This window comes from Mus caroli, chromosome 2, assembly GCF_900094665.2.
Source record: "Mus caroli chromosome 2, CAROLI_EIJ_v1.1, whole genome shotgun sequence".
NCBI classification, from domain to species: Eukaryota; Metazoa; Chordata; class Mammalia; order Rodentia; family Muridae; genus Mus; species Mus caroli.
In genome coordinates this window covers 54683761-54698800 of record NC_034571.1, presented here as the reverse complement: position 1 = coordinate 54698800, position 15040 = coordinate 54683761, and the positions used below count along the sequence as shown (strand labels likewise).

Sequence of the window (15040 nt, the reverse complement as noted above, 5' to 3'; positions counted from 1 at the left end):
GGGGCTAGGAGTGGGGCTGGGAGGGGCTAGGGGTGGGTAAGGGTAGGGGTGGAGCTGGGGGTGGGACAGGGAGTGGGGCGAAGTTCAAAACTTTAGTAGGAAGAACTACAAAATGTCTGCTACTAACAAAGTACAAGTTGACCACTACTGGTTATAAACTGGGAGTATTTTACAGCAAACCCAAGGACCGCAAGACAGGTCAACGGTGTGGACACTTGTCTTGGACTTTTCTTGAATGTGGAGAGAGAGCGTCCTCGTCCAGCTGGCGGGGACCGGACACAGTCGGCCTTTGCTGCTTTTACTAAAGCAAAGGAAACTCAACCTACGCACATTCTATCAACCCAAGTGCTTTCCATCAGCATCTGGTGAGGTGGACAGTGGCTGTGACCTATGAGAGGTCCCTGACAGCAGCAGGCCCCCACAGCACCTCAGTCAGTCACAAGACTGGGTCGAGGGTCTGGCCCTCACCGACTGCCAAAGAACTGGGACGGACAACAGCTCCCAGCTTACGTTTGTTTTCCTTCGGCATCGCGACAGATTGAGATAGAGGGAGACTCTCAGTTCATTGAACGGCCTCATGTCTTCTCCGAGTCCTTCCCGAGGGAACTTCCGCAAGGCATACTGGTACCTCTGGGCTGCCTCCTTCATCTTCCCTTTCTACGAATCAAAAATCACACAAAGTTATTCTTTCCGAGGGGGCTCTAAGATGAACCGCCATTCTGAAGGCCATCCCTGTAAAAATCTTCACAGTGCATGAAAAGGACCCGGATGGCAAGGTATCCTCTTAGTAGAAACCAGGCCACTGAGAAGTCTGAACGATCTCAGACTGCACCGTCCTCACAGGCTGTCACACGGCAAGGAAAAAGATGGCTCAGCAAGAAGGTTTTTGCGAACTGCAAAAAAAATCACTGTCTCCACCTTCTGCATCCAGTTATCTTCTCACATCTAATTTCACTGTTATTTCAAGAACCATGTTTCTCTGAAATACATTTTAATTTCAAGTATAATAGACACCGGATTGGAAAAAAAAATGTTGTAGTTTCTAAGGCAGCCAGAACCTCATGGATAAACCTGCAGCTTGACGTAGAATAGTAATTTTTCTTTTAGAAGCACCGAAGAATTGGCTTTAAAAATGAGAGCCACACACAGTACACCACTCTCAAGGCCAAAGGAACCCATTTGCTCTGTCAGCCTCCTTGCACAGCAGGAACTGCCGCCTGCTGGAAACGGCTTAATATTTCTGACATAATTACCTAGCAGAATCCATATTAAAACCACTTCAAAGCCACAACAGTATACACCCTGAACTCAATTTCCAACCGACTTCAAGCCGGGAACCCTGCTGGGTCATGCTATATGCCTAGTTATTTGTTACTATGAAAAAAAAAAAAAAAAGAAAAAGAAAGGAACAAGAGCATAGCAAATAAATCTCCCCAGTAGTGAAAAGGATTAAAGCAGTCGTAAGCTTGGGTCCCTCCCCCATACTCTTAATTCTACCTAATTACAGGTTCTTGAAAGAATAGTCATCTATGCAAATGACCTACCCGACTACCTAACCCAGGTGTGGCCACCCACCACTCACAGGCGTGTATTTACAGTTTTCCTGGGGCACAGCCACACTCCCTTGCCTGTGCATCTATAACCCATGACTACCTCTGAACCAGCTGTGGGCAGGCTAGCCTGCTCACACCGCAGAGCCTGAAGCACATACTACCCACCATGGAGATAAACTGGCAGCTCTTTGGAGAAAATTTAAAGTCAAATTTATGAAGTTGTGGGTCTTATTTGCATTTTTGAGGGACCGTGGAAGAGCTGGAAAAAAGTAACTATCTCTTGAGTAACTGAGAATTTATTACTTGTCTATATTAAGTAAAAGATATCAGTAAAAATACTTAAAACGTCCACATTTGTAGAATTAAGATCTGAAAGGTAAAAGGTTGGGGGGGGTCATGGTGACACTGGATGGTTTTAATTTTCTTTTCTTTTTTTTTTTTTTTAAAGATTTATTTATTATATGTAAGTACACTGTAGCTGTCTTCAGACACTCCAGAAGAGGGCGCCAGATCTCGTTACGGATGGTTGTGAGCCACCATGTGGTTGCTGGGATTTGAACTCTGGACCTTCGGAAGAGCAGTCGGGTGCTCTTACCCACTGAGCCATCTCACCAGCCCCCTAATTTTCTTTTTAAAGATTTATTTTGTATACATTTGTATGAGGTAGGCACACACATGCCACAGAATAGTGTAGAATTCTGAAGACAACTTATAAGACTCGGTTCCCTCCTTCTACCAGCAGGGCCTAGGATTCAGAGTTGGGCTGCCATGCTTAGCAGCCAACAACTGCAGTTACTGTGCCATCCTCTCTTCAACATCCTTTCCTTCTGTAAATGCTTTTGTCATGTACCTCCCAACTAGGTCCAGGGCCATAACTGGATCTTTGAAAGGCGGAAAAGCCAAGGGACTTGGCTCTGCCAGCTGATGCAGCAGTGGCTCTCTCATACCTTAGCCACTGCCTGGAGTATCAGTAACAACTGTCCTCAAACACAGAGAAGTTCTTTCCCATTAAGGTCCAGCTGTTTGGAGATTAACAGGCATCTAGACAAGAGGTCATGCTGGAATGTTTTGGGACTTCCATTCTTGGAGAGTTCCTGCCCTGCATGGCTACAGCACCCAATACCTAACTGAGGGGCGGCCCCAGGTCAACAGCAGCAGCAGCACGGGAGACAAGCCACGTACCTTGTACATCACATTTCCTTCCTCTACCAATTTCTGCAAAAGTATTATCAAAATATCAGGCTTGGAAGTGGCCATCGCCCAAGCGGCATTTCCTGCAAAATAAACACGCTGTCAGGGGTGCTTCCTCAGCCCAGAGGGAGCAGCTTTCTGCAGCCCCCTTCCACCCCCCACCCCCCATTCCACAGTATACGTTGCAGGAACTCATAGCAAGGCCAGTGCTGGTCTGGGTCTCGGTGCTTCTGGCAGCGGGGCACCGGCAAGCTGGTTAAAGCGTCTCAACTATTTTATCCACACCAGCCCCCGTGAGGAATCACCAATGCCCACAAACGCTTTCCTTACCTAGTTCTGCTAACAGAAATGAAGGTGCTTGCCTTCTACGGACATCATTAAACCCTCAAAGGCTTCCTCATTTCCTGACGCACCCAGTATGGCAGGGTGGGAGGCCACTGTCCTGAGGCCCCCTGCACTCTTCTGAGGTCCTAGCTTGGGTCCCCTGTCCCCTCCCTGTCCAGCTTCTCTTTTGGTCTACACTGGCTACAGCCTTCTCTCTCGCCCCTGACCTAGCCTTGGGACACTGCTAGGCCACTGAGCTCCCGTGTTTTGTTTGTTCCTGCTGTTTTTTGTGTAAAAAGATGGCATCCCCACTACTTATGTACAGGATCAAGGTAAAAATGGGAAACTGCTTAATACCGGGACAGATTGTTCTTCGTGTAGCCCCCATACCCACAACTACTCATGGTCAAAGGGCCTGGAGAGCAAACAAAACCAGGGGCACTTTGGCAGTCTCTGCATCCGAGCAGAATCTGTGTGATGCTCTGCTAGCCACATATGTGGGCCTCCACGCCACCCCCATATATGCCCACTCCTGCTCCAAGGACCTCCTCGGTGCCTCCTTCTCAGAAATTGTGTGTACTGGAGCCATGACTTTCTCAACAAGCTGTCCCTGACAATTCCAGGACAGCAGCTGCTCTTCATCCAGGGCTCTCTGAGCTACTGATGCTCAGTCCATCTGCATTTAAGAACCTAAGTGGGTTTTGGATGAGAATAGTCTACATAGGCTCGTGCATTTGATTGGTTGGGCTCCAGTTGGTGGAACTGTTTGGGAAGGATTAGGAGGTGTGGCCTTGTTGGAGGAGGTGTGGCCCTGCTCGAGGATAAGTTCTATCCGAAGCTTCGTGCTTCTGTGGTAGATCTAAGCTCTCAGTTACTGCTCTAGCACCATGCCTGCCTGCCTGCTTGCTGCTGCCACACTCCCTGCCCTGGCCACGGCCTCACCCTCTGAACTGCAACTCCCCAGTAAACTCTTTCTTCTGCAGGCTGCCTCAGTTCTCACGACAGTCAAAACTTAGGACACTAATACTTCCTGATGTGAGTGTCCATTCATGACCCCAGACTGCCCCTCCCCCTTGGCCTCTGCTCTCTACCTACCTGGAAAGAATGCTATAAGCTAAAGGCCAGCAATATGGCTCATCAGCTGGAAGCATTTGTCTCCAAGGCTGGGGATCCATGAGACAGAAGTAAAGAACTAACTCCCGTGAACTGTCCTTGGACCTCTGTGTGTAACTTGTATTCATGCACACAAATAATATGTAATTTTTTAAAAGAGGAAAATCATAAGCAGCTTCAGTTTTCTGGATGTCTGTGATTAAATGAGACAGAAGTGAAGGAGTGGGAAGGCAGAGAGAGAGAGAGAGAGAGAGAGAGAGAGAGAGAGAGAGAGAGAGAGAGAGAGAGAGCGCTTTGCACTCTCTGGCCCCTTAGCAGGTACTCTTTAGGTCTTTCAGGTAAGATGTTAGAAGCCAACCCTCTGGCTCTGCCAAATGGAAGTGGGTTTCACTGACCTAGTTTGGCTCCTTTTCTAAGCAGGGTAACCACTACAGCAGTGTTTCGACAGCCGATGGCTCTGTCCAGGGGGCGCATCCCACTGTGGTCCACATGTTCTATCACGGCTCCCTTCTCCACCAGATACAGCACCTACAACAGCAGGGCCAGCAGAAACCTGAAAAGCAGTCCCTGGCAGGAGCAGGCCCCTGCCCAGTTCTGCCTTCTGACTGTGGGGTACCAGTATTAGCTTTATATCCTCTTGAGATGGCTCTGGTCATGGTGGGGGGATGGGGGCATGTGGAAATAAAACCAATGTGACACCAAAAGAAAGGCACTACAATCGCGAACATCTCTCTGCTGTCATCAGTCAGTGATGTCAGTGACAAATGTCAGTGATGAAGATGCCCACAGGCAGACAGGTGTGTGCCGAGGTGCATGATCTGTGCCTGTTCTGCCTGTTCACCTGCAATTAGCAATGGCTTCTGCCATGAGTTCTAGCTTGTTCCAGACATACAGATCCACACAGTCTGAGGTTGTGTGCTGGTGGGGTGTCCTTAGAAAGTTAAAAACAGAACAACAGCCAAGGACAGTGGTACACACCTGCCTGCCATCAGAGTATTTGGGAGGTGGAAGCAGAAAGATCAGGAGTGCAAGGCCAACCTTGGCTACAGTCTCTACAGCCTGGGCTATGTGAGGCCTTATTTTTAAAAACCCAAAGGATTACCATATGGTCTGGCAAGTGCATTTCTGAGCATTTTCATAGCTAAAAAGATTGAGTGGTGTCTTTTAAGAGATATTTGTCCAGTGGTATTTCTACTGATGGATGGACAGACAAATAAAGCCGCAGCCCAGATCAGTGCCGTTCCACGGCACAGCATGTATCTCTCAAGGCCATCCTCTTGTCAAGACACATGCCACTATAAAAGCAGAGTCCCTAGTAGCTCCACAATGCCGGTGACTCAGGTTTGGGATGTGCAGCCTGGTAAAGGCATGGTGTCTGCCCTGGAAATCCTAACTTATCAATTAAAATTATAACTAAAAATAATTTAAAACAATTAGTATATTATAATCTATCTATTTGCTTAAATAATGCATTTTCTTAGGTGAAAGTGGTTTCTGAATGACCTATGGAGGAATTTTATTTATATGCAGCTCATGATAAGATAAAACCACGGGCAGGGCAAACATGCCGCCCTCCATGTCTGCGGTATATGTAGGGTAGTACTTTTAGGCTTTTAAGAGTACATGAAGGCTGGAGAGATGGCTCAGAGGTTAAGAGCACTGGCTGCTCTTTCAGAGGTCCTGAGTTCAATTCCTACTACCCATATGGTGAATCAAAACCATCTGTAATAAGATCTGATGCCCTCTTCTGGCACGCAGGAATATGCATACATGCAGGCGGAACGTTGTATACAAAATAAATAACTACGTCTTTAAAAAAGAGCACATTAAAATCTTGACTAATAGTCTTGGACTGAACTGCACCTACAGAATTATAGATAATTGAAAAGATCCCATACACCATGTGGGCAAGTGTATATACACACACACAGTCCATGACAGACACAACTTTGCAGGGCGCTATGAACCAACTTCCATGCTGACCCATCTTGCACACAGGAGGAAGAGCACACACCAGAAGTGAACATCCATCAGGTACTCACAGTCTCTGCATCGCCATAGAAAGCGGCCAGGTCCAAGGGAGTACGGCCGTTTTTGTCTGTCTGGTCTATCTCTGCTCCTTCTTCGACCAGGTACTGGACCACTGCCCTGTGACCCTTCAGACAAGCCCAGCTCAATGCCGACAGGCCCTCTTTGTCCAGGGAAGAAAGAACAGCACCTGAGGGAAGGGAAGAGTCCATTTATAACTGGTTGGCAGACACGAAGATGCTCTAAAGAGACACTTGGGTCTCTCAATCTACTCTCAGACTGCTAAACAGTAGATCCTAAAGAATAGAAAATTCCCCAAGAATCTCATGCCCAGAGAACGAAAAGCACCAGGCAGAGGGAGAACTTGTCTCCCAAAAGAGATTTCGGAGTTTTAACAACTTGTTGGAGCCCCTAACAGGACAAGATGGAAGTCCAGCCTCTGACGGATCAATGGCAGGTGGGACCACACCTTCAACAGGACTGCTCACATGCACTTATCCTTGGCCCTGGAGTTAAATATATTTCACTTCAGGACTCCAAAGATGGACTTGAGGCTTCCAGATCTTCATCCTTCTTCCCATTGAGTAAATCTCCCTTGACTTTCTACTTTTAATTCGGTTCTTTTAAACGGCATACTGAAGAGGGGTGTAGGTTGCCCCAAGACTAATAACACATTCACAGAACATGAATAAACCTGGGCTGCTGAGGGTCCCACGTGTTAACCTGAGCAGGTCTGCAGAGCTGATGGCAGAGAGTCCTCACCAAAGTTGGACCATCAGTACCTGGGCTGCATCATACCTTAGAAAACATCTAACTGGGGAGCCAAAAGTACAAAGTTCTTCCTGCAAGAGAAGCCAGCGCACTGCAGCATGCCATACCTTTTGAGAGGAGGAATTCCACGGTGCTCAGGTGTCCCTCACAGGAAGCCACCATGAGAGGTGTTCGACCCTGCTTGTCACTCAGGTTCACGTCGCAGCCTCGATCCAAAAGCAATCGGACAACCTGAAGAAGCACCGAGAATAATCAGCACTGAGAAGCCCGTCTCCACACCACAGCCGCTTTCTCCATCTCTCCCACCAGCGGTGTGATGCGTGGGACTCAAGCGATCTTTCTACTGCATTCACTTCAACAAAACCGTCTTCTATGTATCTTTCAGTTATTATGTGTATGAGAATCATGTATCAGGGAGAAACGGTAGTGAGACATGCCAGTCACAACAGGTGATGACAGGACAGCCATTGGGGGAGAGGAATGTTCCAAACTGGTCCTGAGGAGAAGCACAGTGCCCTGTGGATCTGGGGTTCTGCAGCGATAGATCCAACCAACCAGTTACACTCAGTCTGTAGATGGAATGCAAATACTGTGCCGTTCTAAGAGAATCGAGCTTCCTCAGACTTGACATCAGCAGGTAATGCTGAGAGGGTAACTACCGTTACACGAGAGAAGGGTCTAAGGCAGGAGAGTGACTCTGAACCCTTGGTTACATGCTTTGCTAAGATGCAGCACGAGGGGGTGGCTTGTCCTCAGAGGACAACTGTCAGCAAAATTCCAGCATCAGCAATGTGCTTTATGCCACACATAATACTACTAACGGTTGGGGAGAAAGATCAGAAACTCAGGAAGGAGTCCGACGTACTCCTTGAGCTGGAGGGAGCCACTTTATCCGCTCGGTTGGCCTGGAGGTTGCCTGGGCACATTCCCTGCGTGTTACATTGCCAGAGCGGCAGAGGTAGTACCATCCCAGGTTCTCACATTATTCACCAGCAAACTCCTCCCACCTTCCCCGTGAGTTAGGAAACACTGAGACAGGCAGAGGGTTAGTACAGACGCTATCACAGATACTATTCTATAATGAATGAGTGGTCTTGAAGTTGTTTGTGTGCACGATCCATGTGTCACAGGGTACTGAGTGCGGGCAGAGATGTGGTCACTGTTTCAAAACAAAGGAAGAAGCTGCTGGACAATGATGCCCTGTTCCCTTGAATTCAAGATGGCGTAAGAATGGCTAGTCCAAGAACTCCCATGGAAGCCCTCTTTCAGTGTACGAACATACTACAAAAATAACAGCGGCAGCCACGCTGCCACAGTGAACCCTCTACCACTGTAGTCTAGTCCTCTTGGAGTTAAGGGAGCCAACTGTGCCTCTGGCGTGGCTTTCAGTCCATCTGGCTGGCTGTACATGTCTGTCATGCTGGCCTCTGAGAAGCAGTCACAAGGACATGGGAGGAAGGCAGGGAGGAGAAAGAGCCTCATGGGCCACAGGTGGTCTCAACAGTGAACCCCATCCCCACCCACCGCTCCTGAAGCATCCAAGGGCCCCTGGGTACCTGCCAATGGCCTTGGCGGGCGGCACAAAACAGAGGGGGAACCCCTCTCCTGTTGGCCCGAGACACGGCAGCTCCACGCTCCAGCAGCAACTCGCAGATCTCCACCTTTCCTCTCCCGGCAGCAGCCGTCAGGGCTAGATAGGGAGGGAGGAGGGGACTGTCAGTAGGTGCAGTGAGAGGGCCTTGAGTGCCTTATCACCTTCAGTGCTTGTGCCCTTGCCCTTTTAATCAGGGTGGGCTCCATGATAGCCGGGATCCACTGAGCACAGTGGCATGCCGCTAATGTCAAGCCCTGGGTCTCTGGAAATGGGCAGTTTGCACTGCGCTGGAAGCTAGCTGCTAAGTTGTGAGGAAAACTGAACATCTTTGTAGTGAGACCCACGAGGACCAAACTGAGGCCACACGGACTTGACAGCCTAGTGGACAGCCAGCACTGTTGGGCCAGCCAGCACTGTTGGGCCAGCCATGTGTCAGCTGTCCTACGTAGGCCTCCAACTCAAGTCAAGCTATACCAGCTAGAGCCATGAGAGCAAAGACACCTTAGCAGGCCGTACCATGCTCTGTTTAAACCACAGATTCACTAAGTTTATCACTGGCAGACTAGTGCTATACTGAAAGCTGGCCTCTTAGCCTCAAGTCCAAGTCCATTCAGTGAAATACAATTATTGAAGGGCTGGAGATATGGCCCTCTCCCCAGTTCAGTTCCCAGCACATACATTAAGCTGCTCACAAACTACCTGTAACTCCAGCTCCAGAGGACCTAACGCCCTTTCCTGGCCTCCAGGGCCCCCTCATTCCTGTGGTATGCACATATAGAGACATAAACAAAAATCAAAAGCTTTTTCAAATAAAAAAAAATTACTGAGACAATCAAAAGCACCCATCATTCCTGCTTTGCCAGAATGTAAAACTTTTTCTTAAAAAAAAAAAAAATTTTTTTTTTTTAAAATTATATGTGAGTTCACTGTCACTCCCCTCAGACACACCAGAAGAGGACATCAGATCCCATCACAGATGGTTGTGAGCCACCATGTGGTTGCTGGGAATTGAAAACTCAGGACCTCTGGAAGAGCAGTCAGTGCTCTTAGCCACTGAGCCATCTCTCCAGCCCATAAAACCTCTTTTAACAAGTTAAAATCCCATATCATAAGAGAAAAAATTAAGGTGCGGGGTGGATGCCTCTTGGGTGTGGTGTGGAGCACAGCTCCATCGGGAAAGAGCGCTCACGCGACTCTCAGTGCCTCCACTCACCTCTGCCCTGGCTTCTGCCTTGTCACGTGAACTGTGTCCAAAAAAAGACAATAGCAGGTGCCAGTGACAACCCAGGCCAGTAGGGCAGCGTAGCTCTGAGCCGCACAGGATAGATGCTCCCTAGAAGGGAGCGACCTGCTGCCAGGAGGAGGAAGCAGCTTAAGCATGCCCGTGGTGCCATTCTCGTGCCTGCTTGGAAGACTGTTTTTAAATATATCCTTAATTTCCACTTCCAGAAGACAGCAGTATCCCCATGAATGGGGGAAAGAGGTGGACTTCTCAGCTACAAATGGGAAACAGCAGAAACAAACCCTTCACAAAAGCAAGGCGGTGCCAGTGATCATATGAAAGTGCCCGCCTCCTCAGCAGCCGATGCAACTGAGAGATGCATGAGGGGGTCACCCACTCCTCACTGGTGGGAATGATGGCAGGAGACAGCAGTTGGGAGTCAGATTGGGTGAATGCACACTTGTGTGACAGTGTTCCTCACGAGGCCTCAAGCTGGACACTACCCACACTGCCATCAGTAGTGGGAGACGCCAGCGAACATAGGATGGGAAATTCACACATCTATGAAAATACATGCCCCACACCTAAACACAACTCGACAACACAACAGACCCTTCTTACACGCTCGACTCGGTGAGTAAAAGCCCACACTGCAAGAGCAGTCTGGAGAGGGGACCTTGAATGCTCCTTTTGGAGAGAGTGGGACCCAAGATCTGCCTCCTCATCAGAGCTAGGGATATGGTGACGAGAACCTCAGACACCTGTGATCAGGGAGGCTGCTTCCCATCCACTTGCATGCGTGGACCTGTCTCTCCAGGCCCCTCCCACACAGCTGCCTGACGCCTGCTCCTCCTGGGGCCTTCTATAAATACTATGCCACCAGGGTTGGCTCCTAACCTCTGCCCTCTGCTCATAACTACTCCAGCTTCCCTTATACATGGCCCTGGTGACTGCAGTTAACCATGACACAGACAGACAGGCAGACAGAAGACAGAGACACAGACACTGCAGACCAGACAGCTGGTTCTGAGATTGCTAATATCACCTGAGTCCCACTCCCAGCCTTGTGCAGGGAGTAAGGAGGAAGGCAGGAGCCGTGGGAGGGAGAAGATTACCAGGAAGACTCATCTCGGGGGCCTAGCATCTAAAGCCCAGGAAGACAGCAGGAACATGCAGCCACCATCTTTCCAGAAAGACAAGCTGGTTGTCATGGTATTTCTGGTCCCAAGCCCCTGAGGCATGAATGTGGACCCTACAGTCGGCACTGTCCATCTTTCAGTAGCTTCCCCTCTCGCTGGGGAGGTGAGGGGCATTCTGCTGGCCTGGTTCCACCAGACCACTCTTGCTCAGTGTGAGTTCCTCCTCACTCAGTGACAACACCTTCTTCTCTCTCAGGAAGTAGGTCAGCACAGCTCTCCAGGAAAATGTGTTCAAGGGACTCTGTTCTGACTGACCTCAAGTGTCTTGATTTTGCAGCGGACAGCACAGAAGGAGTAAGTCGGGTGACCGGAGGAGGCAGCAGATTGGAAGCTGACACCAGCCTTTTCAGGCCTGACCATGAGGATGCATAGGCTGACATCTGCTGGCTGTCAACGTGTTCCACAAACAAAGCACAGCACACCCTAAGGGCACTGTCCAGTGCCCTTAGAACGCTGCTCCAGGAAGTAGCACTGGACCCTTTCTGCTCTCCAAGGAAGTGGTAGAGCTAGCCTCAGTCCCTGTAAGAAGTCAGGCAGGAACTACAGGCTCTAGCACCACCATCTGCCTCTGGCAGAAAGAGAAGCTATATTGAGATGCTCAGATGTCCTAAGAAGCCCTGAGTATGGACGAGCTGCTCCACTTTATGTGGGAAGCTGATGTCCCTGTGGGAACCCTCCCTTGATAGACACCTCCTCTGTTCAGGGAGGATCAGGTATGGATTCACTGGAGAACCTCACACGTGTGGCCTCGCCCACGTTACCTGTGTCTGTCTAGCCTATGCAGAGGCTGAGTCTGAAGCTTGGGTCTGTGCAGTCTCTGTGAGCCATGCTCATTTCTCTGTCATGTGCACCTCTGCCTCAAGGAGAGTAACACTGGTGTGCGCACAGCTCCAGCTGACGTGCCTTTTGTTACAAAAGGTCTGTCCCTCCCCTAGGGGTTCTGAAGGATATAAAAATTGTTTTGTTTTCTTCTCCTATAATATACATTATCTCAACTGATCTTGCAGGAGCCCTCAAGTGGGTCATAAAAGACCTTGGAGTCAGCTGCTGCTCTGGAACTCTCCTCCACTCAGGGACTCTCCTCCTCTTTCCATGGCTGGACCCAAGCAGGAGGAGAAAGAAATCAAAGGTGCACAGGAGCACACACATGTGTCTGCACAGCGAGACCTAGGAGTCCCCGGAAAGAGATGAGTCTGGTCTTGCATTTGAGACTGGATGGTCCACCTCCTCAACACTCCCCCCTCTCATTTAGTGAGGGGGCTTCACCACTGTGAGAAACGGGGTGCCTTTAAGTTGGAATCTGGAATCTCTGCTGCAGCTGCTGCTGAAGTCTTGACAGTAACACATCAGACAGCCCTGCGCTAAAAATAGGATTCGTGTGTTTCACCAGCCGGCAGAGAAGCCGGACGTTGGAGCAGCTGACAAGCTGACAAGCGTGCCCGCCCTGCCAGGCCTGGCAACAGGGTCAGATTCCACCTTCTTTCTCCACAGCCAGATTTGATTTGCTGTGTGCTTGTTAGTGCAGATCTGTTGTGGGGGGATTAAGAACCTGTCAGCGCAGGTCCACTTTGCTCAGCCTCAAACCAGATCAGGTTCTATACAGGAATTCCTAAGGAGACACCGCTGATGACAGACACCGGAGCACTGGCTTCCTCTTCTACCCAGAGTGAGTATTTTTAGCTCCATCACCAAACTCCCCAGGCGGGGATGCATCTCAAGTTTCCACAGCGGTGAGGACTTCAGGATACCACATTCCCATATTCGGAAGCATGGAGGGCTACAACAAACAAACTCAAAACAAGCTATGCTCAGGAATTCCAACCATCCTGCTGAGAAAGCCAACCTTGGCCCCAGCTCTAATGAGGGTCAGTGAACTTGGCTTCATCAGACAAAAAAAGGAGTGGGGGTAGGGGTGGGGTGTGAAAGGCAGGACCAGGGTGGGAAAGAGGACATTGCTGCTTTGTGTTCGGCCAATAAAACACAAGGACACGTGAAGGGAAAGGCCCCAGTCCATGTGAACATGAGGCACTGAAGCCAGGCACAAGTGCTTTTACTTGGCAATCGCTTAACAAGATATCGTCTGTGTGATTAAATTAAAAAAAAAAACAAGCCCCCCCCCCCCCCCCCCCCCCCCCCCCCCATCCTGATAATCCTGAGTGATTTCACCTTGGCAGCGCTGTCTTCTGAGCATGAGCAGATTCGTCCCGGCAGATGTTCATTTTAGGAAAAACCTAACTGACACTCAGCCATCCGAGCTCACTGAAAACATCACGGAGAAACACTCCTTGGCACCATAAAATGGATCATTTGCCAGGATCCTTTACATATTGAAGTTCTCCGGGCAAAGATTTGATTTTAAAAAAAGAAACAACTCTCAACTGTCAGCTTGCTGGGAACACAGTCATCTCATCACAGACAAGGCTGTTTATGAAGTGTTCTAACAGAGCTGTCACTCAAGCACACACAGGGTGGGCCCCTGCAGTGGTACAGGGCTTGGGGATGAGAACCAGGGATGCTGCCCCGAGGATGAGAACCAGGGATGCTGCCCCGAGGATGAGAACCAGGGATGCTGCCCCGAGGATGAGAACCAGGGATGCTGCCCTGAGGATGAGAACCAGGGATGCTGCCCTGAGGATGAGAACCAGGGATGCTGCCCCGAGGAGGAGAACCAGGGATGCTGCCCTGAGGATGAGAACCAGGGATGCTGCCCTGAGGATGAGAACCAGGGATGCTGCCCTGAGGATGAGAACCAGGGATGCTGCCCTGAGGAGGAGAACCAGGGATGCTGCCCTGAGGAGGAGAACCAGGGATGCTGCCCTGAGGAGGAGAACCAGGGATGCTGCCCCGAGGAGGAGAACCAGGGATGCATCTTACTTGCTTCTCAGACCTGACGTGGAGGCTTGGAGGGAAGGTGGTAGAGACCACTCCTCCAAGCTAGATAACTACCTTTCACACATTACCTATGGAAAATACCAACTGCCCTTCATGAATACCCCTGAGCTCTTAAGCAAGAGCCCGCACCTGCTGCTATACCCTCTTTCTCTGGCCATGAGGTCACCGTCAGCACAACAGCCCAGTTTTGTTTAGATGTGTGTGTTCGTTTGTTCAATTTATTTCCATGTTATGTCAGCTTTTCCCATTTACACACACACACACACACACACACACACACACACACACACACACACACATATGTATATAGGAAGGCAGCAGTTAGAAGTAAACAGTGGGGGGCGGGGTCTCAGAAAGGCCACCTCATTGTGGCCGGGTTAGAAGCCAGTAGATTAGGAGAATTTGTTTTGTGATTTAGGGCAAGAGGTAGAACTTTCTGTAGCTCAGTTCCTTTAACCTCACGCAAGTGTACTAGACAGCGGTCTCAAATGTGCTCCTTGAGGTTAAACAGAACCTACCCTGTGGTATTCTGCAGTGCTCAGCGGCTGACAGATGTTCAAGAGCTGTTACATGCAGCTAGACTTATGATAAGTTATTACTACTAAGATATTAAGTAATATAACAAATGTCATCCCTCCAGCCCCACTAACCTACTCTATGATACACTACACCGTGTGTGAAGAGCGTCTAGTTTTGTGTATCCAGGAAACCATTTCATACACAACTCCTGGGGGGCACGCGCTAGCTAGTCTCATCTGTTCCCAGAAAAGCTCATCAGCTTGCCTGGGTCCACGAAGTAAGAGAGTGGATGCCACCTGAGTTCCTGGCTCCTTCACTGCTGCCTGTAGGAGGTCTCTCCTAAAGACACTGAATTCACAAACAACGACATGTGGATGTCTTTAGAAGGAAAAGACCAGAACAAGATCCTGTGCCCCCAAAGGGCTACCAAGCTTTCCCACAGACAGTATGAACAGCGTGCAATGGCTGTGTTCCCTTCTCACTCTGGCCACGGGGCTCCTGAGACCAGAACAGCGGAACATCTTACGAGCACATCAGTACCAATGTGTAGCACGCACATCTGAGCTGTTACGTGGATCTGAGTCCTGCCCAACTTTTGACCCTATTCTGATATTATTTCAACTATGCCTTGGGA

General features: G+C 49.5%; 1 protein-coding gene across 4 annotated transcripts in view; it reads right to left on the bottom strand.

Annotated features, from left to right (window-relative positions):
- The window catches only part of Tanc1 (tetratricopeptide repeat, ankyrin repeat and coiled-coil containing 1), a 236819-nt gene that overhangs the window by 4259 nt on the left and 217520 nt on the right, over positions 1 to 15040 (bottom strand). For all 4 annotated transcript variants that reach the window (XM_021177906.1, XM_029469399.1, XM_029469408.1 and 1 more), the window contains 6 exons: positions 8537 to 8670; positions 7088 to 7211; positions 6224 to 6399; positions 4577 to 4709; positions 2736 to 2827; positions 511 to 657 (listed from right to left, as the gene is read on the bottom strand). In XM_021177906.1, the coding sequence (XP_021033565.1) occupies positions 511 to 657; positions 2736 to 2827; positions 4577 to 4709; positions 6224 to 6399; positions 7088 to 7211; positions 8537 to 8670 (806 nt within the window). The remainder of the gene's footprint in view (positions 1 to 510; positions 658 to 2735; positions 2828 to 4576; positions 4710 to 6223; positions 6400 to 7087; positions 7212 to 8536; positions 8671 to 15040) is intronic.